Below are 24448 nucleotides of genomic sequence, written 5' to 3'. Positions count from 1 at the left end.
GCCTCCCTGATTGCTCCTGCTTCGGCCAGGACTCCACCTCGGTCTCCCCTGGCAGGTCACAGTGCCTCAAGGGCAGCATCCGTGTCTGCCCTGAGGACAGGGCCAGCCCAAGGCTGTCTGGGTGAGGATGGAAATACGGCCATCTTTCCTGTAGCACGAGGCCATCAGGTCCTCGGCCTCCTGGGGGTCTGAGGCCTCATGGAGGGCCTCTGGCCTGGGCCCTTCCCTCCACTTCCACGTGGGAGGCAGAACACCACGGTGGCTGTGTCCAAGCCAAAAGCTGCCTGGACTCAGGCCGGGCCCCCCGCCAGCCTCTGTCTGAGCTCAGATCTCTGCAATGGAAAAACGCTGTCAGCCTGCTCTCTGCTGGGATTGCTGACACACCAGGCCCAGCTGGGGCTCCCGCCAGCCACCTGGCACGGGGACAGACTTGCCCCCATGCTGGCCTTTCCAATGACGCCTTTCAAAATACATCATGTTCCAAGGCTGGGCCCAAGTATTAATAACACCCCTTCCTCCCAGGGGCTGCCAGCACACCAGGAATGCCAAGTCCTGGGCATCCGAATCTGGCCAGGACCTGCCCTGGGAGCCAGGACACCACAGCTGCAGCACCCTGGCTCCTTGGGGTCAAGGTGTCCCTTCCCTCATTGTCCTCCCTTAGGGTCTTGTGGGAGGTGCCCAGCACAGCCACAGGCAGTGGGGCCTGGGGTCCTTGAAGCCATGGGCATCATCTGGGGCCCAAGGTCATCCAGAGCACCTTGAGGACACAGCTTCTGAAAGTTCACCCCACTTGGCAGGAGCACAGGAGGCTGTGGGCGGACTGAGCCAGGGAGTCCGTTCCTATTCACACCCCAACTTATGTCACCCATTTGTTCACAACCCCCATGGGGCAGGGCCTTGTCTCTCTTGCACGGCCCAGAGAAAGCTCCCAGTACATAAACGGTGAACAAAGACATTAGTCACCGGGAACCAAGGAGAGGCACAGCCCTGTGATGGCAAACGTTGGCTTTATTACACAACACAGATAACGGACGTGACCTGAATCATGACGTCTCACAGCACCCAGGTCAAACAAAGCGCATCAGGGGACACGCGATGGGGACGGCGTGCCACGGGTCCCACGGCTCTGAGAAAACCCGTCACAGGAACATGAACCAACACTCGCTCCAACTCCTTTTGGGGAGTTAAGAAGAAGAAGAAGAGGAAAAATCCATCCAATCCCCACAAGCCTGTTCCCAGGGCCTGACACCCTGGATGCCAGCCTGGCTGGGCTCCTGCATCCTGGTCGACAGCAAGGGTGTCCACTGCCTGTGTTCTAATATTTATAAAACAGGCTCCAATTTGAGCCCTGACGTAGCATAAGGGGTCTTTGGGGCGGCGCTCCAGGTGCTGAAAGGAAAGAAAAGGAATAGAAAGCATGCAAAATGGAGTTTTTCAGAACTGTGGGGGGCCAGGCAGGTGATGTCATGGACGCTGGGCTGCCCAGGCCTTATCCATGAGGTGGATGGGTGAGAGGAGCAGAAGTGTACCCCAGTCTAGCTCCCTGTGTTCTGCTCTCTCCTCCAATCCTGCCAGCAGCACCATCATCTGGGGACCTTGCTCCCAGCCCCATTTTGGAAAATATCCCATGTGGCATGGCAGCCTGGGGCTAGGAAATGCTGGGCCTCTAGTGCCCAGAGAACACCCCCGCCATTAACTGAATTCAGCTTGGGCAGGGGCTATTCCCACAGCTCTCCAGAGCTCTAAAGGGCTAACTTCCAGAGTCTGGTAGCCCAGGATGGACGACAGGAGTGGGAAGGAGGCACAGCAAGCCGTGAACACCTGGGTAGAAGAGCTCCAGGGCACTGGCATCTTTCTCCCCCGCCCCCTCCTTTCCTGAGGACCTCCTCTGGGCAGTGACCCTTGGAGACAAGGACAGGACACCCACAATGTTGGGGTCTTGCCAGGGAATGTGCTCACCCTGACTGGTGGCCCTGGTCACAGGGCCCCTGAGCAGGTGTGCGGGCCATCTCCCAATGAGCGCTCCTGGCTCCTGGCCACCACGCTTGCCAGGCGGGCCCAGACTGGCCAAAGCTGTTGCTAGAACATTGGTCCAATCTACTCTGCAGCAGAATTTTATCTGTCCCTGGAGCAGGCCTGGACCAATGATTGAGGTACTGGGGGAGGTTGGCCGACCCCACAGGCAGACTCCTTTAGGGCAGTCGAGGTCATGGAAAGATCCAAATTGCCCTTGCAGCTTGGAACACTGGGGGACTTGGTGATGCTACTCTGGGTTCAGTGGATGGAAAGGCGGACAGGGTGGATGGACTGAGGCATGGCTATGTGGGTTAGACTGGAGAACAGTTGGACAGATACATGCCTGGTGTGTATTGGGGTGGCTGGTGGAGAGACAGGTAATTCGGTGAAAGTTTGAATGGGGGAGGGTGGAATCCAGTGGCAGCTGGGATAGAGTAATAGATGGACAGATGGATGGGTGGGTGTTTGGCTGAATGGGTGAGTTGGTGGGTGGGTGGACAGATGAGTGGATGAATGGATAGGTGGATGGACGGGTGGACAGGTGGGTGGGTGGATGGATGGATGGATGGATGGATGGATGGATGGATGGAAAAATGGATGGATGGATGGATGGATGGATGGATGGATGGATGGATGGATGGAAAGTTGGGTGGATGGATGGGTAGCTGGGTGGATGGATGGGTGGCTGGATAAGTGGATGGATGGGTGGACAGATAGGTGGGTAGGTGGTTGGAAAGATGGATGGATGGATGGATGGATGGATGGATGGATGGATGGCCAGACAGGTGACTGGATTGTCAGAAGGGTGAGCTGATGAGATAAAAGAATCAAGAAATAATTATAGGTTGGCTGGGGGGATGGGCAGAATAATGGCCAGACATGCTGGCTAGAGTAGCCTGGAACAGGCAGGATGGGTGGATAACAGTAAAGGGGCTTTGGTGTCATTTTGAGGATATGTCTGGGAAAATTGGTCAAGAGAGGAAGTTAGGGCCTGTCGTGATCCCTGTCTACCATGTCATTGAGATGAAACCAAAACCAGTACCTCCCAGCCCCTCTCCCGTCCATCTCCCTCTGCTGCAGAACCTCTAGAGTCCCTGATGAGTGGCCCTACCTGTGGAGCCCATGGGGAAGCCCCTTGTCTGGGCATCTGGCTCCTCTTGCTCTGGCCCTGACCATCTGGACCTCCAAGGCTGTCTCCAGCTTTCCTCTTTGCTCCTGGTAACACCCACGGCTTCCCTTTGGTCCTGGTGAGCTGTGGGGATGGGGACCCTCTATTCTGATGGTCTGGGGTGTGCCAGCCTATTCACACGTGGAGTAGGAGGCAGCGGTCCTGGTACAGACACCCCCCAGACACCACCTGGGGATGGTGCCATGTCCTAACAGAAAGGCCAGCCTGGGTCCAGGGCAGGACGGGAAACAAGGAGACAGAGGAGGGGTTGGGAAAGGTCAAGGAATCACACACCGGGGGCTGGGAGGGCCTAGGGATGCCAGCATCCATCTCATTGTCCCTCCGTCTGTGCACTCCATGCAGCTTGGCTCTGTGGACGAGGGAGCTCTGGCTGCTGCCTGGCTTGCCTGCCTCGCTCTGTCTTCCTGAAGCATCTTTGGGCTCAGAACGGGAGAATCTGATTTAGGGGGAGGGACGCTCTATGAGCATCCGCATCTCACTGAGGGTTTGGGTCACCTGTGTGTCTAACCCTGGTGGTGGCCGGCGGGAAGGAGACCCTGCACGCTGCCCTGCTGGCCAGTGGTTTATAAGCTCAGGAGGTCGCAGGGCACGATAGTCTGAGCAGAGAGCAGGAGACTAGATCCCCTTCTGTAGATCCCCTCTTTGTGTAAGAAAGGCAGGTGCACACTGCAGCCCCTGTCCTAATGCAGAAATTCTGCCACAGCCCCTGCCCAAAGCTCTCGGTTCTATGTTTGGTTCTGCCGTGAGGTCTTTGGCCGAATGGAGTCTGAGCAGTGACGGACGGAACAACAGCTCCCAAAACATGGACCGAGCCCTAGTGCCCGTTTCAGGCTTCCCTGGGTGGGAGGAGCTCCCGGGCAGTGGTGGACACGGCACTTACCAGGACATCTCTCTGCTGCTGGGTCTGGGCCTCAGCTTCCTCAGTGCAAGCCCCCGACCCCACCTGGCTGCCATCCCCTGATCCTGCAAAGCCCTCAGCCCGCATGGGCTCCATCCCTCAGCCTGTGGTCGGCTCTTCACGCCGGGCTACTGCAGCCCCCTGGGGGCTGGCTTCTTGATATACGGGACATGGATGTGGGAACCACACTGGGAAGATGGCCTTTCAGAGCTGGCTTGAGGGTGACCTGTTCCCAACAGCTAGGGTGGAAGGGGCTGCCCTATCTTGGACCCTCGGCCTGGGTGTGGCAGGGGCACCCCCAGCCAGCCGACACACTATACCCCCTGGTAAACCTGCTTGTCCCCAAAGTGGGGGCCTTGTGAGGGGCAGGGAAATGGGCTGGCAGAGCAAACCAGCGGGTCCCAGGTGAGGGCTCCTGCATGCCTCGCCTCAGACCAGCAGCCTCACCCCACTCCTAACGTCAGGGATGTGGGTCATCGGGGCATTAGACCTGGTCACCCGAACCCCCAGTGTACCCAGGGCAGATGCTCCCTAGACAGAACCTTGGCAAACAGAATCCCAAAACACCTGCCTCCAAGGCCCACATCCAAAACTGATGTTTTCATAGGTTCAACGCTTGCCAGAGAGAAAGACGGACGCCCAGACACACGACAGGCGGGCTTTCAGCGTCTCATCGAGAGCCCAAATCCCAAACCGGTCCTTGGTTTTCTGAAACCCATGAAAGCAAACCTTTGACAGGTGCACAGGCCTGTGGCTTGGGCCTGGGGACATTTCTGGAGGATAAGAGGTCTACCTCGACTTTCAGAATTGGGTTCCACTGTCAGGAGGATTGGGGATGGCACCTGGCCTGTGGCCCCTGGACGGAACCCTCCCTCCCAGGACCGAACAATGAATTCCTACAGCTCTGGGAAAATCACAGCAATCATGCAAACCCACTGCTCCCCGCAGGACCACGGTTCCGATTTCTTTGACAATCTACGTCCTAAGCTTTATATATTTCCGCAGTTTCCCTCTGTTTTTATTTGGCAAACATCCCTCTTTATTATCACCACCATGAACATTATTTGGACCTCTGCAAGGACTATATACATTCACATTAGCGTAGACTATTGACTTCTTGCCTCCCGGCGGGGCCCCCAAGAGCCCCAGTTTCAGTAGCTGGTCACTCCCCGTATTGCACTGCAGTCCTGGGAATCTCTCACAGCGATGCAAGAAAATGCCAGACCACGGGCCGTGTCTGCCGTGGGTCCTCCCACTGGGTCCACGCGACGGCTTCCTTACTCCTTCACTTCCTCCTTGAGATGGTCAGGGCAGCTGAGCGGGGTGAGGGGACGGGGCTGGGGGGTCCGAGAGACCACGCCCCCAAGGGGCAGGTAAAGAGAAACGTGGAGCTCTCTGCAGCTGACCGAGTCTCCAGCAGGCCTGCTGAGGGCGTTCCTGTTCGTCGCTTTCCTTCTATTTCTGAAACAGTGTGCAGAGAGGACAGTGGGGACGGCAGACTCTGGGGCCGGGGTGGCGGCGGACGGCCTCGTGGGGTGCGAGGAGAGGTAGAGGAGGAGAGACGGAGAAGCAGCAGTTACCAGGCCCAGATGCTGTCTCCTCGAGCTTTGAAAAGCAGTCAAGAATCAACGCAAGATTGTCACAGTTTTGTTTCAGAGTCATTCTCTCCTGGGAAGGACACATTAGTGCTTTCTCACGAGTGGAAAACATGCAATGGGATGAAAATTCATGGAGGGCGTGAGGACAGATGGGGGCGTCCCCCGCACGTGTGTATACACGCAGATGCACACGCATGTGGGCAGGGCGCCCTCCGTCACGGCTGAGAAATCCAAGGGACTTCTCGTTGAGCAAAACCCTCCAAACCCCAATGTCCCCACACCCCAGACACGGAATCAAAGCAAGAGAACAGGATGACACCTGAACAAATCCAAGGGTGGAGGAAAACCGTGGACAAGATACTTTGGCAGTGACAAAACCATTTTGGATTTCGACGTCTCATGTTTGTTTTTTGGATTTCCTTTGGAGCACAGATGCCCGGCGTCCTTGGCTGGCTAGCTGGCAAGGTAGTTTACAGGTATGCTTCCTTTCCTTTTTGTTAAAAAAAACTTTTTGGATTTCTACTTAAAGCCAAAGAGTTTGACGTTAAAGAAAAAAAAACTCTGAAAAATGTTTCTTAAGTTGGAAATTGAAATCGTTCTTACTATCTTCACCGCGTCGGCCACACGCCCCTGGGGTGGCTTCTGGGCCACGGCGGCTCAGACCTCCAGCTGTAGGAGATCAGTTTTTTGTTTCCCTTTTTAATCAGGAAGGGGACAAAACCCCGTTTTCTTTGTCCACTTCTGAGTAGGTCTGTTCCACAAAACCCCCCCAAAGTTCTTCACTGAAAATATATGCCACCAAACAGATTTTTTTCATCAAAGAGAAAGTGTATGAGAGTCATGAAGACAAAAACAGGGGAGCGTGAGCGGGAGGGGGACAGGCGGCAGATGAGCCGGTCATGCTCCGGCCGGGCCGCTCTGCCGGCTAAAGCTCGGTGGGGGTCTCTGAGGACACTCGAGCGGTCGTGGCGTGAGACCGTCAGGTAGCTGAGGAAGTTGCGTTGATGCAGTTTTTGTTGGTTCTGTTTTCTTTTGGAGAAAAGCAGTAGCAGCAGTGGCTCCCAGGGCCGGGGGGCAGCGTCCGGCGGGCTGGGGGGCCGGGGCCTGGCGGGGCCGGAGGGCGCGGCATCTGTGGGCCGGGGCGGTGGGCTCTGGGGGGAAGGGGGGGTCAGCGGGGCACAGCGTCCAGGGGGCCGGGCGGGCCAGGCGAGCCGGGGTGGGAGGGCCCCGCGGAGCTGGCCTCGCTGGGGCTGGCGGCGCCCGTGGGCAGGCAGGGGCCCAGGCTGGCCGTGGCGTCAGGCTGCACGGGCCCCGGGTCAGCGACGGCGGCCGCGGGGCCCTGCAGGCTCTGGCCGCACACGTGGTGGTGCTTCTCCCAGTCCCGGTGCTGGCAGAAGGAGCCGCAGTAGCGCGCCGCGTTGCAGCCACTGCATGTCTCGCTGGCCTTGCGCCCGCAGTTCCAGCAGCTCTGAGGGAGGGGGGACACGGTCAGGGGGGGCCACAGGGTGGATGCTGGGCCCCGTCCCCCAAGTGCCCAGCCTGGCCACAGACTGGGGCAGCGCTTGCTGCAAACACACCCACTCGGGCCTGGCCACCGCATCATGGAGCAAGATGAGAACGGCCCTGACTCTCGTCACAGCTCGCGGGCGGCCCTCAGTGGCCATGGCCACCTGGCTGGGTCATTCGGGGGGTTGGGCTCGCATCACTGAGACACACAACTCCAGGCGACTCCAGTCTGGTTCGTGCAGCATTTATAGGACCATGGGGTCCTCGGGAGGGACGGCAGCCATGGCCTCTCCTCTCTTCCAGGAAGCCCTCCTAGCTTACCTGGGCTCCAACCCCAGAATGTACCTGCCTGGCTGCATAAAGACTGCCAGGCTCCAGTGTGGGGTGCACGGCCAGGCCTGCCTCAGGCACCGCCTGCCCCCTGCCATTGGGCCTCTGCTCCCTTTCTGTGGAACGAGCGGTAGCCTCAGCTGCACACGTGAGCAGGGGTACTGGGAGAGACCGGAGATGGCAGCCAAGCTGAGGATGGGGGAGCCCACGCCTGCCCCAGGAGGGAGGCCCAGTGTCTAGCCGGCCCCCAGAGCCTCTTGGGCCTCCTGCCTCGCTCTGCTAGGCCACACCGGCCTCCCTGCCGTCCTCACTCCACCAGGCGCGCCCTGGCCTCGGTCCTTGCGGCTCCCTCCTCACGGTGGCACTGCTCCCCCAGATTCCTGCCTGGCTCGCTCACCTCCTGCAGGACTCCGCTCCCACGTCACTGCCCTGGCGCCTCCCCTGGCACCTGCCTCCGTGAGGTCTGCCTGTTCTGACCCGCCTGCTTCTCCGCAGCTCAGTGTCTGCTGAGGCAGCCGGTGCAGACGCACGAGCTGACCCTCTGGGCTGGTCCACGCACACCCGTACCAGTGGTTTTGGAAACATGTCTCCTTCCGAAGGACAGTTCAAGGACCCCGGTGGAGAAGCCTTTCCTTTCCCTGACTTCTCTCACATGAGAGTCCTTTTTGGACAAGGAGGAGAAGAGGGACCCGCTGCCCCTGCCCTGCTGGACCCCGCCCAACCTCTGATGCCCAGGCGCCAGCACGACGATGGCGCTCAGGCCCCTGCCGCGCATGCGTGTGGGCTGTAGCCGAGGCGGCACTCAGGTGCCCCCCGGGGTCTCCACACGCCCCCCGCCCCCACACGTTAGCCAGAGCATGGGCCTCCGCGTCTGCCAGCCTGGGTTTGAGTAATGGCTCCTGACACCCCCAGGCCTCCTGCCCCTGGACCCTCAGCGTCCACGTCAGCACGACGGGGACACCCACAGGAGGACCCACGTCACCGGCTGCCCAAGGTCGTGAGGCTGGGAGGCGGCAGAGTGAGGGTTCGGGGCCTGGACCTGGAGGCCGGGCTGGGGTGGGGGCTGGGCGGGTGGCCTCACCTCGCTGGAGTCCTCCTGCTGGTTGACGACGGTCAGGGCGTCCTCCGAGGCCTGCCGCCGGGCTTCAGCCAGAGCCCGCTCCATCTTGGCGCGCTCCGTGCTGATGAGCTCATGGGCCTTTCGCTCGGCGTCCGAGACGGCCTTCTGCAGCTCAGACATGGCCTGCCGCTTCACCTCGTTCACCGCCTCCTCTACAAAGGACACGCGGGCCGTCGCCACCAGCGGCCACACAGGCCTCCTCGTGCTGTGGGCGGGGCTGCGCCCCAGCCACCGGCACGCATGCGCAAACCCGGTCACGGGCGCGCCTCCCAGCCCGGCCGACACAAGCGGTCCCACACCGTCGCGCGCAGCCGCGCTGCCCTGGGGGGCGGGGCCAAGCCCACCCCCGACTTGGACTCCACGGGCATGGGGAGGGCCCAAGACCCTTGGAACCTTGGAAGCCACGAGTTCCAAGGGATGCTGATGCTGCCGGTGTCGGCACCGCCTTGGAGGCCCAGAGCCGGACCGTTCTGCCCCGTGGACAGCCGGCTTCCCGTGGCCCATGCCGAAGCAGGCCAGGGGAGGCCCCGCCGAGGACTCTGCATCCTTATCACTCCCAAAGCCGTCACCCACAGCTCCCGCCTCTGGCCTGCTCCCGTCTGAAGATAAGCACGCCGTCCCTGCGGTTGCTGCGGTGGGCTGAGCTGTCTGGCTACGGCCAGAGCGTCTGCTTCGGCTTCACTCTGCTCTCCAGCACTGGCAACCACCCATGGCCGCTCAGCCCTGCCTCAGTTTACCTGGTAGTGCTCTTCTTGCCGTGGTGAGGGAACTGAGATGGGGCTGAGCAGGGCTCCTGTTAACGAGCCTTCTGTGTGAGCCTTTGCATGCTGGGTGTGGCCGAGATGCCGGCAGTGCCCCGGTGCCCATGAGCTGCCTGCCCCCCAAGTCACCATCGGAGCCCTGTGCAGCTGTCACCAAGGGTCCACCATGGGCCAGAGGGGACAGGCCAAGGGAGATGAGGACCCCATCCTCCTGCCAGGCCTGGGCCTTCCCCCACTTTGCTCTAGGCAGCTGCTGCCCGTCTGTGGCCCCTCGGCCTCCGACTCTGGGGTGGGACGCTCCCCTCTCTGCTCTCAAGATCCTGAGATTTTTCTCCCTTTCCCTTACACTTCACATTGAATCCATCCACGATCAAAACCTCTCAGGGACCCTGCTGCTTCTCTCCACTGGTGCTGCCTCAGCGGAGCACCCACCCCCTCTTTCTTTCTCAAGCTGCCCACTGGCTCCTGCTTCTACCTGGCCCTCCCCACCGTCTGTCCCCACGATGCAGGGAACGTGTACCGCAGGCACTCCAGCTCTGTCTCTCACACACGTGTCTGTGCACATGCATGTGCGTGCGGGACTCAGGGACCTGCTCTGTTCTGCTGAGAGGCACACTCATTTGCCTGCAAATGGCAGGCAGCAGCTGTCCTGCCCTGAATACTAAGTGCACTCGGACCCCCTGCAGGGTCTGTAGAGCCCTGTGAGCTTTGCCAAGTGAGCACCCATGCAGACGGTAGCTCTGATGAGAGGGCAAGAAGCCCCCTGCCCCCCCAGGCCGACGGCACTCACCAGCCTTCCTCCATATCTCCTCGGGCATGTAGCCAGAGAGGGTCCGAGGCAGGAACTCCCGGTGGGCATCTGAAACACAGGGACGGCCAGCATCATGCACAGAACGGGGCCATACTCAGCTGGGTAAGGCGCACATGGTGTGTGTCCTTGGGGGGGGGGTCCCCTGACATGCCCCTGGTTGGAAACCCTGTAACTGCTGCTGGTGTGGGGCAGAGCGCTGTCAGGAAGGAGGGTGCGCTGGAGCACCTTGGACTCAGCGGGGACCTGGGCCTGTCCTGGGCCTCTCTTGGATTCCGTGGTCATCTCCCCTGAGTCTGGGCTTCCAGCAGCTTGGACCGTATCTTTACGCAGAGCAAAAAAAGGCACCTCCTTCTCCAGGGAAACTCTTGGGTAGTATTTTACTGTAGTGCCAGAACGGGGGTGCTGGTCTTGGTCCTCGCTGCCCCTGCAGTGCACCCCCTGCCCCCCACGACGCCCCCTCGGCACGCACCTAGCTGAGACCCCTCTGTACCCGCGGAGCTGTTGAGGGGCCGGGCAGTGGCAGGCATGGGGCCCTTCTTGGCGTCCTCGGTGTCGCTGTAGCGCCGGATCCAGTGGTTGAGCTCCTCGCGGTCGGCTTCCTGGCACTGACGCAGCACCGTGAGGGACCGCCGTGTCTTCTCAGCCATGTCCGTGATGCAGTTCAGAAGCTGTGGGCAGGCAGGTGGCGGCTGTGAGCGTGTGGGGGATGGCCCACCCTGGGCCTGGGCCAGCCGGCTGTCCAGGACGGCTGGCCACAGTGAGCTCAGGGCCACAGTGTGAAAATCGCCTCCCACCGCCTGGAAAGGCACCAAGCGCCGGGGTGGGGGTGGGGTGCAGACCTGACTCTTAGGCTGGGGCTCTCCTTTCAACTCTCCAGGTAGTGCTGCGCTGGGGAGAGCAGATGGGCAGAGCTGCCCTGGGGACCTCACCTGCCTGGGCTCCCTTCCCACCAAGGAGGCGGGGGAGGGATGACCCTGAACAGTGTGGAGGGGCCCCAAGTCCCATGAAACCACCTTTCTCCGGGAGACAGAGAGGCTGTGTAGGGGCGGGGTTGGGAAGGTTCTGAGGGGCTGACCGGAAGCGAGGGCCTGCTGAGGAGGGAGGCACATAGCAAAGGGGAGCCCACAGTGAGCCCCCGGCCCCCCGCAGCCCCAGGGCCCCACGGACTGGGCGGAACCCCAGGACACTCACGTTGTTGAGATGCTTCCACTCCTCCGCCCACTCCCGCTCCGTGAGCCTATGGTCGATCACTTCCTCCTGCCGGGACCCGTGAACGGCTGCAGGGGTGTGTGGACGCTCAGGCCCCGCCCCAGGCCCCAGGCCCCGCCCCCACCCAGGCCCCTCCCCGTGTTCCCCAGGCCCCGCCCCTCGCCCCAATCCCTGTCCTTGGGCTTGGCTTTACCTGCCTGAGAGAAGTGGACAAGGGTGAGCAGGGGGACCCTGGGCACTGAGCCTCCATCCACCGACTTTGGGGGGAGGTCAGGAACAGGCCTGGCCTTTACTCAGTGTTTGGGAGGAAGAGACGGGCCCCCATCCCTCAGTCTAGGCTTGGCCACCCCTCCCCTACGTCCCTGTCTCCAAATCTAGCACATCTTTGTTTTTCTGCGCTGCTGCCCGTGGAAGCTGCCTCAGGCCCCACTTTGATGGCCTTGTCTCTCCTCCAAAGCCCTCAGGGGCTCACTGGCGGCTGCCTGGCTCAGCCCATGCTGTCCCGCTTCCTCTCAGCCGGCTGGACTCCTACACACCCCTTGAAGCCCAGGTCCCAGGCGCCTTCCTCCGCAGCCCCGAGCCCTTCCGAAGTCATTCAGCCCCACACGTATGCAGGCATAAACAGTCCTGGCCGTGTCCTTGTTTATTCTGTCCCCGCAACGGGCGGCGTCTGTCCCTAGGGCAGGGCTGCTGTGTCTCCCGGCCGAAGTCCAGCTGGGCAAGAGACCGTGCTCTGGCTCATCTGCTGGGTCCAAGTGGGGTCCCCTGGGAGACCAGACACCCCAACACTTGTTCCCCGCAGGACCCGGGCCCCTCACCTCACCGCGCTGTCAGTTTCCCTACCCTGCCTACCTGCCGGGGTGTGAGAGGGCTCTGTGGAGGCACACAGGAGGGGACGGCCCTCCACCGGCAGTTCTACCCTCACTCCCACCTGACTGGTGGGAGCACTGAGGCTGGCGACGGGGATGGGATTGCCCAAAGTCACCCAAGGTCAGCCCGCGCCTCCACTGTGCCCTCAGCTACTGGCTGGTACAGCTCCAGAGACTGAAACAGTGGGGTGCCTTCCCCCCCCCCGCCCCGAGCCTGGTAATGAGAAACAAAACAACCCTGAACTGAGGAATTCACCAATGCAACAGATGTTTGACCTATATCAAATGCTCTCAGCCCCACGCTGCTGTGGTGCCCCAAGCCTATGCTGGGTGACCCAGAGCTGACCAGGGCTTCCCGGGTGGGGTCTCTCTGTTGAGGCCTTTTCCAGCCCCGAGGGTCTCCTAGCCCCCCCAAACCTGAAATGCGTCCTCAAACTGCAGCAGAAGAGAGAGGCAGCAGCCACAGCCTACTGTCCACCACCCGGCCCTGCCACCCGCGGCACCAGGGCCTGCGCCAACGCCCCGACCAAAATAGTGGCTGAGATCTGCCTGACAGTTGGCGTTTATTTTTGCATTAGCAGAAGCGGGTGGGAATTAGCACCTGCCCAACCCGGCTGCAGGGAGCCAGACGCCGTCACCTGCTGCCTGGGCCCAGGCCCTGCAAGCTTCCGCAGGGTGGGGGCGGGGAGATGGCCTTGTACAGGGTGAGGCCTCCGCTGACCCTGCCTCTGGGCCCCCCACTGGTGCCCTGGGACTCACAGGGGCAGCTGTTTCCAGGCTGTCCCCCCAGTATGCCGGGGGCCGCCAGGTTGTGGGCGGGTTCCAGCCATCTCTTCGTCCCCCACACAGAGGGGGTCAGGAGGTCAGGCAGACACGGCTTGAAGGCTTTGGGCATATGCATTTGGTTTTCTGGGCCTCGTCCTCTGTGACACGGGCCTGCCCATGCATCACACCCACGTACTACCAGCGTCAGAGCATGTTGCCACCCGTGATGGTACTGGTAACCCAGAGCAGCCCCTCCCCTGTGCCAGGCCCTGTGTGAACTCTCCTCACACCAGCCCGAGGGGTGGGACTCCCACTAGACCAGCTGACAGAGGAGGAGACAGGCCGGCGCTCACACCGCACACCCAAGGCCGCGCAGTGGGGAACTGGTGCAGCTCAGAGGATCCCTTTGCTCCCGGGGAGCCAGGCTCCTGCCTCTCCCTCCCCCGTGCACAGCTCACCCCGTGACCTAGAGTTGTGGGGCTCCCTCTCGTCCTGCACACAGAGCAGGACGGGGTGTGCATAGTCAGTGGTGCTCAATGAGGGCCCGTGAGTCTCAGGGCATTTGCTTTCCCTGGGGTGCCTGGGCCCAGTGTGTGGGCGTGGCCTGGAGGCAGGAGCTGCAGCCGTGACTCACACGCCCACCCTGCCCAACAGGGGGTCTCTTCCTGGCTGGCCCTGACGCCACATCCAGGCCGCACACCCTGTGTGTGTACCTGGCAGGCGGCCAGCGCCCCTCCAGGTACGCTCTAGGTTCCCTCAGGCCCTGTACCTGCCCCTCCCTGCCCAGCCCCCGGGGCAGGCTCCTCTGAACCACAGCCCTTCCCTGGGAGAGGGAGGCCCCTGACCCTGAGGGTGGGGGATGTCAGATCCCTAAGACAGAGGTCTGGGAAGGATGGCCCTCCCTAAGGCTCAGGGGCACAGCCCAGCAGGGTGGGGTTTCCCTCTGGGCCCACCCCATTCAAATCCTCTCCCCACACCCATTTCCTCGGCATCCTTCCTGGACAGACAAGGCCAGGCGGTATCCGCGTATCTGCCCCGCTCTGTCTCTCCCCGAGCCTCCCCGGCGTGCCCCTGCTTCCCAGCGCACTGCTCACCGAGTTGCCGATGGCGCTCCCTCAGCTCCCGGGGGTCAGGGTGGCGGTAGGAGTCCCGGAAGTGGTGGGCCATGGCCATGTCCTCGAGGCGGTAATGGGGCGGCTGCGTGGCATGGGGCAGTCCGTTGCTGGGGCTGTAGCGCTGGGCGGGGCTCAGGGTGCACGGCCGTTTGCTGAGGTGGTCGGGGTGCAGCGGGTCACGGTCTGACCCATTCTCTTTGGTCCTGACCCAAAGAGCAGGCAAGGTCACAGACCAGGAACCATGAACAAAGCCGAGCAGAACGGGTGAGAGGGAGGCAGGCGCGGGCAGAGAGAAGGAGGAAGCGCCGCAGGACAGATGCACAAGCAGAGACGAGGCCCAGCCCAGCCCCCACTCTCCCTCTTCCCCGGGGCTCGTGCCAGCCTCCACTGCCCACTGCTGTCTGGGCTCCTGCGGCCGGTGGTCAGGGAGCCTGAGCCCCTGTTGAGGGAGTGAGGAGATGGACATGCGTCGTCCAGTGGCCAGACAAGCGCAGCTCTGTGGGCCAGCACTGAGGGCCAGCCCGGCCGCCAGCGGACCTCAGGTGCCTGGACGCTCAGGTCCACATCCAGCCCAAAGCAAAGAGCCAGGCAGTTTCTGCCACATAGACTCCCTCCTGACCCCTCCCTGGTCCTCCCAGGGGCCATCTGCGTTGTCAGGATGCTGCACCCAGCCCTGTGTGGTGGCCTCGCAGGCAAGGCTCAACAGCCTCGGGTCACTAGCTGCAGGCCACGGAATGCAGCATGATGTCGGCCCACGTGCTGTCAGCTCTGGCACGAGACGCCGGCAGAGCCGAGGTACAAGAAGGCAGTTCTGGAGAGTCAGGCCCTCTGCCGTCTCCCTCCCCAGCCTCCCCTCTACCTGTCAGGTGTCCTCCTCTTGCCGTTCTCGTTGACTTCCAGCAGGAGCTCAGAGGAGTCGATGGGAGAGGAGGCACTGGCATCCAGCAGGAGCTGCTCGTGCTGGGCCAGGTACTGGGCGGGGGTCTGCTTGGCCAGGCGCGCACAGTGCAGGAGCTCCCTCTGCAGCAAGGGCAGGTTTGCCTGCATGGGGGCACAGGGGGCTGCGGTCACTGCCGGCAGGGGCCAAGTGTGCTCTAATGTGAGGCAGGGAGGCCACAGCCAGCTTTGCTTTGTGGCCTTGGGCATGTTGCACGACCTCTCTGGGCCTTGTGTTCTGGGAATGTGGGTGGGACTGTGCCCCCCCCCCCCGGGCACACAGTGATTTGAGGTGCAGTGGGACCCTGAGTCCAGATCCTGGACCCCCAGGCTGGGGTTTCTGCACGTCACCAAGCTTCCTCCCCTGACGGCACCTGAAGAAGGCAAGGAGGGGATCGTACCCAGGACTCCTTGCCTTTACCAGTGGGAGCAGGCACCAGACCACGCATCGTGTGGAGGGGGACAGCGGAGTCTCAGAGTGGGGGAGGGGCAGCCCCCCAACGGCTAACTGTAAAAGGAGAAGCTGGGAGCAGCACCCCGCATGTCTGCTCCAGACCCCGGGGTGCAGCCCCAGCGCTCCCACCTCCTGTGGGTGTCCAGGCCAGCCCCACCCCAAGCAGCCTGGGACCCAGACCACACGCGGGCACACGCCCACCCCCCTGGGAGCTGTCACATGCGTCACCTCCCGCGATCCTTACAACCATCCGTGGACACACACGACAACGTGGTCCCCATGTACGGGTAAGGAGCACACAGCACAGTGAGGAGAATGACACGTCCGGTGGGGGGGCACAGGATCCCGGTGGAGTCCCCGTCCAGTATCGCCACGTGCAACCACTGCGCCCCCAGGTCTGCTCCAGCCCCACCCCCTGCGTGTGCCGCTGGGCCGCAAGCAGGCTCCTCCCGCCATCCAGAGTCCTCCCAGAGCTTGGCGCACGGCGGGGGCAGGCTGGATGGGGGCCCAGCGGCAGGCTGCTTGGGAGAGACAGCAGCTCCAAGGATTTGTAAATAAATACAATCCCCCAACTTTCTCAGGGCATTTCAGAGCTGCCACCACCTCCTGCCTCTGCCGCCCCCGTGAGCGCGTCCACCCGGACCTGATCGAGCAGCCGATGCGTTTTTGTCCAGCAGAGCCTGCTGCGAGGCCTGTTTTCCTATTTGGATAGCTGAATGGGGGCCAGCCCGCCATCTGTCGAACACGTTAGGACCATGAGCTGGGAAAGGAGGTCCCGGGAGGTCTGAAGACGCCAAACATCCTCCCTGTCCCTCGCCGCCCCCCCCCGCCCCCGAATGGCCTCCCCTTGGCTGGCTCAGCAGGGTGGGGACTGCAGGGACACCGGCTGGCCGGCTGGTCGCTGTTAGGGCCGTGGAAACATCTGGATTCCTGGCTGGCTGGGGCCAGCTGGGAGCCGGGGCTGCCGGCGAAGGGCCAGCCGGGTGGGGCCACGTCTCCCAGCTTCTGAAAGCCCTACCACGTAGCCAGCCATGCACAGCGTCAGTCTGAGGAGAGGGTTCAGGGGTCCTGGGGTCCTTGGTGGAGGAGGGGGGTAAGGGGAGCCCCAGGCCAGAAAAATGGGTGGAGGCCACGGGGCGGCTGGTCTCACACATTCCTCTAGGGCAGCAGTCCCCATTCTGTCCCCAGGGCTCCAGGTGCAGGGGAGGCCCGGCCACCCAGATGTGGACAGGCTGAGGTGGCTACCAGAGCCCCGTGCACACCGACATTGCAGGAAGGCCCAGAACAACCTTCTTCACAGATGGGAACTCAGGCCAAAGGGACATCAGCGATTGCACAGATAGCTGTGATGGGGGGGGGGGTTGGCTGAGCTATGACCCCCATTTAACGAGGGCTTGTGGTGTTTCTGCGGCTTTGTCCAGGGCCTCCTGTAACGCCCACACAGCCTGTGAGCTGTGGGCCCGGAGATCAGCCCACCCTGGCTCTGCCCTTTGACCCTGGGCAGGACACGTCACTTCTGGACTTCTGCCTCATGTGTGAGTGGGGCCGTGCGAAGCTCCCCGTCCTCCTGCCCTGGGTGTGCGTTACCTCGCGCATTCCTGCCCCCATGAGGGGGTCACCATGGGAGAGGCCTGCTAGTGCCCCCTCAAGGGCACACCCCGTGGTAGGCCTGGGGGGCGGTGAATCCCCGGGAAGGTGCTACCCCTCCCCCAGCCCAGGTCACAGACAGGAAGCCGGGGTCACGCAGAGGCTAGGCAGGGGGAACTCCTGCCATGCTCCCCTGTGTCACTGTGTTCTAAAGTGGCTGGGGCTCCTGCCCGGGGTGGGGTGGGGGCTGCTCCCCACGCAGGACCTCGGGCCAGGTCTCTGGCCGGCACCACGGCCTGCCGACAGAACTGGCTGCACCCCAGGAGCTCCATGTCAGGGACGTGTCCTTGACAGCGTGCTGGCCCCAAGCCCTGGGTGGGGTCACGGAGCGTGGCTGGCAGGCCCCAGTGACCACGAGAGCAGTCTAGGCGTGAGAGCCCTGGGAGCCCTTCGAGACCACGGTGGGCTGAGGGGAAACAGAGCCAGAGAGCTCCGTCACAGGCAGTGCCGGCCGCGGCGTGGCCTGCCTCCCACCACGTTGGGCTGTGTCTGGGAGGACGCTGGGGGTGGGGCTGGCAGTGCCGTGGGCGGGGGGCTGCAGGCCCGGCTGGGGCCAGGGCAGGGGACACCGGATGTTCCCCGCTCCTCCGATAAACAAGGACAGCTGAGCGGGCGGGGACATCTGCTGTAAATATTTGATCTGACAGAACAAGCAGGCGCGCTGTGTCCCCAAAGATGGGGAGCGCGGAGTCAGCAGTAAGTGGAAGGAGGGGAGGGAGGGGCAGGGCTCCTGCTGCGAATGACTGCCAGATGGGCCCAAACCCTGGCGTGGCTGCTGGCGTCCCAGCTCAGGGTGTGAGCACAGCAGGGTGTGGGCGGGAGGGCAGGAAGGAGGGAGGACGGATGCGGGGTGGGACCCAGGGTCCCCTCCACGGGGGCTGTAGGGAACGTGGTACCAGCCCAGGGCAGGCCCTGCAAAGGCCAGGACTCTGGAGTCTGATGGCCCCGGGTCCAGCTGGACTCCGCCTCTCTACAGCGGGGATCTGTGAACCAGCAACGGTGGGAGTTCTGCGCCGCCCCCTCCTGGGGCTGCGGGGTGGGGGGTCAGCAGCAGCGCGTGCGAAGAGTTTTGCAGAACGGGCCTCATCTGCAAAGCGTTTAAACGCCCCGACGTGAAGCGAGCGTCTGCCACCTTCCCAGTGGCCTGAGGATGACTTCCATGGCACGTTTGCAGAAACTGAGTCAGACAGGGGTGAGCTAGCTTGGCTGGGCCAACAGTGGCGGCTCAGCGGCAGGGCTCCAAGCCAGGAGCCTCTGGCCGCGTGTGTCCTCCAGACCCTCTGGAGGCAGCCCCGATCAGGGCCCGCCACGCAGGTGAGCAGGGCCCAGGGAAACCTCACCTCCTGGGCGAGCTCTGTGGAACCCTGACCACCGGAGGGCCCAGAAGTAAAGGTCACAGAGTCACAGCCACTCGGACAGTGTTTCCCCTTTGCCCTCTGTGGGAGACACATGATTGTCCTTGTGGAGGGAAGGCCCTGAGAAAGACCGCAAAGAGAAGCGGGTCCCGCGGGGTCTAGAACTATGCTCGCCCTGTTCCGTGTGCGCATGAATCACCCAGCACCTTGCTGAAATGCAGATTCCGACTCTGGGCTGGGGCCCAGGAACCCGCACGGCTCACCATCCCCGTGTTACTGCTGTGCCAGCCCGGCACCACCCGCCCCTGCATAGAGGCCCTGGTCCACTGTTACCCTCCACGTTTGACCACACGACCCTCGTTCTCTGACACCCACTCCTCCATGCGTCTGCTGACCCACGCAACCCCCCACTGCCCGTCCGTCTGTCTGTCCCCTGTCCCTCTCCCCTCCCTCTGGTCCAGCCTCATGCCAAACACAGCAGGCACACCCCTGCCTTGAGCCTCTGTGCGTGTAGTCCCTGAGGCTTGGGAGGCTCTGTCCTCCACTATCTAGCTGCTTCCCTCCCTCACCCTCCTCAGCCCGCGCCAACATGCCCCCCACCTCCACCGATCTGTAGCCGTTGTTGGAGGGCCCAGTTCCCTCCCACCACATCCCCAGGCCTGATGCACGACCAGGCACACAGTGGGTGCTCAAGACATAGCTGTTGAGAGGATGAGTGCATCTGACCCACACTGCAAGATGGACCTGGGGGGCTCTGAAAGCACAGGGTCTGGAGGCAACTGGTCTGCAGCCTTAACTAGTAGGGATCGGCCCTGGCTGGTCAGCGCGGCTCCCACACGGCACCCTCTGGTAGGCCGAGGGCGGTGGCCGATCACAGCAGGTGGGGAGCAGATGCGGCACTCCACGGCCGGCCCGGCTACAAGGGGAGAGGGACCCCTGCTCACCTTCAGGAATGGCCGGCCTGGCTACAAGGGGAGAGGGACGCCTGCTCACCTTCAGGAAGGGGATGACGAAAGGGCGCAGGGGGAAGTTGGTGGCCTCCTGGAGCTTGGAATGGAACTCCTCGATGGTCAGCGTGGAGTTCTGAGCGAAAAAACACATGTGCAGTCAGGCCGAGCCCCCGGCCCGGCTCCGCAGACCGCCGGGCCTCCGCCGCCCGCCCCACTCACCACGAGCCCCAGCACCAGCGTGCGCACGCGCTCCCCGATCTCCGGCGAGATGTCGCTGCCGAACTGCTGCAGGGTGGTGAGGAAGCGCTTGAGCTTGCTGAGCTGCCGGGCCCCGCAGGCTGGGGGCAGGTGCTGCGTGGACAACGAGGCCGTGGACGAGGTGGCCGGGCCATTGCTGAAGCCGCTGGGTGTGGACGGGGCACCGTTGACGGCCGTCGGCGAGTGACTGCCGTTCATCACTGCGGGAAGGAGAGGCGGGCTGAGGACGATGGCTGAGAGAGGCTGCGGGCCGGAGCCAGCTGCGGTGCCACGGGGGCCCCGGACACCCTACACGGGTGTGCAGACTGGGGCCCCAGGTCAGCAGCGGGTGGGCCTGGGCCGGCGTGCGGCCACGATCCGGGGGTGGTCCTGGCTCAGCACCACCCCTCTGGGCTTGCTCTGGGCTGCACGGTCGGGCCCGCCACTGCCAGAGGGCACCACACCAGGACCCCGCCAGGCTGCTCAGGTGACCGCTGGGAACGAGCAGAGGGGCTTCTCCTCCATGAGGGACCTGGGGGCCCACTTCCCGCTTTCCGGGGAGCGGTGGCTCACCCTTCCTGAAAGGCCACGACCCTCTCCTCTGCCACGACGGCCCCAAGTGGTGCCCCACGGCCTACACAGGCCCCATCGCCTGGGCTCACAGGGCACGGAGTGGGGCAGGGGGCCCTGGACGGCCTGGACAAGTGGGGTTGGATCCTGGCCCAGAGGCCCCTGGTGGCTACTGTCTGGGCCTGCCACACACACGGTGTGAATGCACAGGGGCCCTGGGCTGTGTGGGGAGTACAGGCAGCAGACCCAAGGCCCCTGTGATGAGCGCACTGCAGGGGTCACAAAAGCAGCACCGGAGGTCACCAGGCCCCAACACCAGGGTCAGTATCCCAGGACTGGCGGACACCTGGGGTCACCATGCCATGTCCCGGGACAAGACCTCACTCCTCAGCTTCGAGGGACGGAGGGGAGGCTGAGCCTATGCCCGGCCTGCGGCCCAGTGCCCCGGCCTTGGCCTATGCCCGAGCCTTAATGACTAGGGTCTGCGGAGACGTCAGAGGTCGTGGGTGGTCAGGGCCCCCGTGATAGCGGAGGGGGCTCCAGATGCGGGAAGGGGGGCTGGCACATCTGGGAGTCCTGAGGCTTGTCTGATACACCCAGAGGCCATGCACACCTTGCCCACCCCCGCCAGAGGCCCAGGCACCTGCTCCAGGCAGCTCCCGTGTTCACACGCTGAGCCCCGTGCACACTCACCGGCCTGCCCCTCCTCCTGCACCCGAACACGCTCCCTACATGACAGTCTGAACCCCGTGTCCTGATACGTGCCTTCCGTGCCCCACCTCCACTCCCTGCCTCAGCATCATTACACGCACTCCCACGCACATGCCGTACACACTCATACCTATACACATGCACGTGCACACACAACACCCGTGTGCACACGCACCACACACAAACATACCCATGTACTCTCAGACCCCCCACATACACACGCATGCACACACAGACATGCAGACATGGACATGCACACACATGGACACGTGCACACAGGACACACACGGACACATGCACACACATGGACACTCACACGTGGGCACACGTGGACACATGGATACACGTGCACACAGACACACATGTACATGCACACACGGACACATGCATACATGGACACATAGACTCACACACATGTACATGTGCACGCAGACACACGTGCACACACGGACACACAGGCATATGCAGCCCCTCACAGCCATACGCGTGTGCATGACAGCACCCATGTACACACACATATGCATATACACACATGTACACACCTCCCTCTCGCTCAGCTGTGGCCCACAAGGCCCATGCCTGCCCCTCCCACCTTGTCCAGCTGGGGCTGTGCACAGAGGCCATGCAGGGGGGTCTGGGGAGGGGGGCAGCTCAGGGCTGCTGCCCTCTCAGGACGGAATTTCTCGAGGCTCCAGCCCCCTCCACGGACCTGTGGCTGAGACCCGGCAGCCTGTGAGTGTGGAGATGGGAGCAGGAGCTCCTGTCTTGGGGATGTGGATGCGGCCAGGGTCTGCTCTGTGAAGCGGCTTCTCCGGAGGCCACACGTCTGCTGCTCACTCTGCTTGCTTTGGATGGTGGGCGTGTGGGTTTGCTGCTCCGGACCACGCCTGCCCTGCCCATCCCGACCCGGCCCTGGAAGTGTCCTCTGCAAACTCTCGTGGCCTCGGCCTCGGCCCCTCCCACAGCTGTGGCTCTCCTGGGTCCTTGTCACCCCACCATCTGCCCTGCAGGCCCAGGGGACACAGCTCCCACTGAGTCCAGCCCTGGGGCTGCACTGTCCCCCATGGGCTCTGGAGCCGGCCCACCCCTGCCCCCAGAGCCCTCTACTGAATGCCCTCTGTTAACCCTGAGGCTGCTGTCCGGCTGGCTCGGCCTGCACCAGGCACCGCCCACACCTCTAGCTGCGATGGCTGGCTCCTCCCCACGGACCTGCTGGCCAGAGACACCTGCAAACGTCCCTCCCTGACTCACTGAGCTGGACTGCTGGCCAGGAGCCAGGCACCCAACCCACAGGTGGCAAGGCTCTCTGTTATCGTGCACACTCCATCCGGTTCCCCAGACTGCCTGCATCCGCGGGTTGACCCCAGCACGCCATAGGCCCTCACAGCAGACACAGCTCTGCTCTCATGGGCATGAGAAGCCGCCCTGGCTGCGAGGGGACACCTGCCTGAGGCCTCACGTCTGCCTGGACTAGCACAGGGGGGTGAGAATGGCGGCCTGGCCTCAGTTTCTTCATTTGCAAATGGCCCTTGGCTTGAAGTCGGGTGCCTGGCCCCCTTCCACTCCATGTGTCCCTGGATTATAGAACCTAGGCTGTCCTTCTACCACTGGAAAGAGCTGGGAATGCTGGACCCTGATTACTTTTACGTGTTGGGGGATCTCTTGTCAGTAACTGGCCACCACGTGGAAGTTGGAAACCCGCGGCTGAAGGCCAGGCTTTGTGCTGCCTCCTGTCCTGAGACGGCCCGAGTATTCACGTCTGCTCTCCCCTCCCCCGGAGACACTGCGCAGTCGGAGCCCATTTGCCCCCTGGTCTGAATGATCTCAGCAGCACCTTCCAGGGCCTAGAAGGGACACACCAGCCCCGGGGTGTCACCTCATTCTGGGGCCTCCCTCGCTCTGCGGTGGAGAGCGAACGCCAAGCACGGGCACGGAGCATTCCGTCCCTCATCCTGTCTGAGGTGCTGTGCACAGGACCCTCTGAGGGAGCAGGAGACCCCACTGTTGTGCCAATGTTCTCTCTCCCTGCTGAGCTCCAGCCGACACCCTGGTCAAGAGTGATGACAGCCGCCGGCCGTCACCCTGGCCAGGCCAGGAGGTGGCCCTGCTGCCACGGGAGAGCTCACCACAGCACGGAGCAGCTTCCCTGCAGCAGCGCTGGGCCGTCACCAGGGTCTGGTTCTTCCAGAGGCTTCTAAGATGAGTAGCTATCTCTACCTCCTGGGCCCCCACCCGGCGGCCACCGGCCCAGCCTGGGCCTGACCTCCCTGCAGCTCTCTTACCAGCTTGCCCTCGGCGCCTGGGTCCTCCCGGTGGCCTGCTTGCCCTCGCTCGCCCGTGTTCCCTCCCGCGGGCTGCCGGGCAGTCTCAGCAACTTGCTAAAGAGACGCCGAAAATAACCCCCGGCCACAAGCGCTTTCATTCCCACAACAGGTGTGTTACTAAGTTAGACCGCACACGTGTCCCCGGCTGAGGTTTGGGGGCACACACTAGCACCCCTGCGGCTCCCCCGGCCCCGGGGCCTGGGCGGGGGTCGTGCTGGGACGTGGAGCCCGACAAGCAGCCCCTCCCGCCAGCCCCTCTCCCCGTCAGTGCTGCGGCTCCGGGGACCCGCTGGGCGCCAGAGCCAGGCCGGGGCGGCACACGGTAGCAGCAAGGACAGAGTCATCGCGGGACATAAATAATGCAGGACTGCCGTGCCACCTCCTACTCAGAACCTGGGGGCTCTGCGGGGCCACACAGGGCCGTGCGGGCCCCAGGCGTAGAGTCGGGGCCTGTCCTGACCACACTCGCTGGCTGACAAACTACGACCACGGCCCTGGAGCGGGTTCCGCCACGGGCGTCAGCTGTGGCCCCGAGATGTCGGCAGAAATGTCCACTGGTGACCGAGCGCCCCGCGGGTCCCAGGCCTCGTGAGACCAGCATCTCATGCTCCTCGTAATTGCCCTTGGCAGTAGGTGCTGGGATGACTACCGTTTTACAGGTGGAGAAACTGAGTCACTGGGCCAGGAGGGGTGGGAGCTGGGGCCTGAGCCAGGCCGGGGTTTGCCCTCAAGACAGCCAAGTGACTGACTTGCTGTTGACATTCGACCTTTTCACAACTCTGGGATCTGGATCTGCCTCAGTCACCCTGTTCTGTGCTGGGGGAGAAGGGGGCTCAGAGAGGACGCCCAGCTGCCCAGGGCCACAGCGCTTGCGAGCACTCGGGTCTGTCTCGGGGCTCTGCGCTCTTGGGCCTGCCCGCCGGCCCCCTCTTCCCTCTAAGGGAGGCAGGGCTAATGAACACAGCAGGTGCAATCCTGGGGGTGCAGGCAGTGGGGTGCACCGCCGTGGCCTTCCAGGGCAGAGGGTGCCGGTATGAGGACCTCCCAGGAGGCCGTGGTTTTTGTTATTTTACTTAC

General features: G+C 62.9%; 1 protein-coding gene across 3 annotated transcripts in view; it reads right to left on the bottom strand.

Annotated features, from left to right (window-relative positions):
- Nucleotides 1-3719: 3719 nt before the first annotated feature.
- The window catches only part of CBFA2T3 (CBFA2/RUNX1 partner transcriptional co-repressor 3), an 86193-nt gene continuing 65464 nt past the window's right edge, over nucleotides 3720-24448 (bottom strand). For 2 of the 3 annotated variants that reach the window (XM_026494586.4, XM_026494589.4), the window contains exons 4-12: nucleotides 19749-19987; nucleotides 19573-19662; nucleotides 15047-15228; nucleotides 14167-14390; nucleotides 11421-11506; nucleotides 10699-10897; nucleotides 10209-10277; nucleotides 8619-8809; nucleotides 3720-7169 (exon numbers count right to left, since the gene is read on the bottom strand). In XM_026494586.4, the coding sequence (XP_026350371.2) occupies nucleotides 6870-7169; nucleotides 8619-8809; nucleotides 10209-10277; nucleotides 10699-10897; nucleotides 11421-11506; nucleotides 14167-14390; nucleotides 15047-15228; nucleotides 19573-19662; nucleotides 19749-19987 (1580 nt within the window). In that variant the 3' untranslated portion in view covers nucleotides 3720-6869. Of the gene's footprint in view, nucleotides 7170-8618; nucleotides 8810-10208; nucleotides 10278-10698; nucleotides 10898-11420; nucleotides 11507-14166; nucleotides 14391-15046; nucleotides 15229-19572; nucleotides 19663-19748; nucleotides 19988-23329; nucleotides 24425-24448 lie in introns of those variants that run through there. The other variant, XM_044382324.3, reaches the window with a different exon arrangement.

This window comes from Ursus arctos, unplaced genomic scaffold, assembly GCF_023065955.2.
Source record: "Ursus arctos isolate Adak ecotype North America unplaced genomic scaffold, UrsArc2.0 scaffold_19, whole genome shotgun sequence".
In the NCBI taxonomy this organism is placed as follows: domain Eukaryota; kingdom Metazoa; phylum Chordata; class Mammalia; order Carnivora; family Ursidae; genus Ursus; species Ursus arctos.
This window is presented reverse-complemented; position numbering and strand designations above follow the sequence as displayed.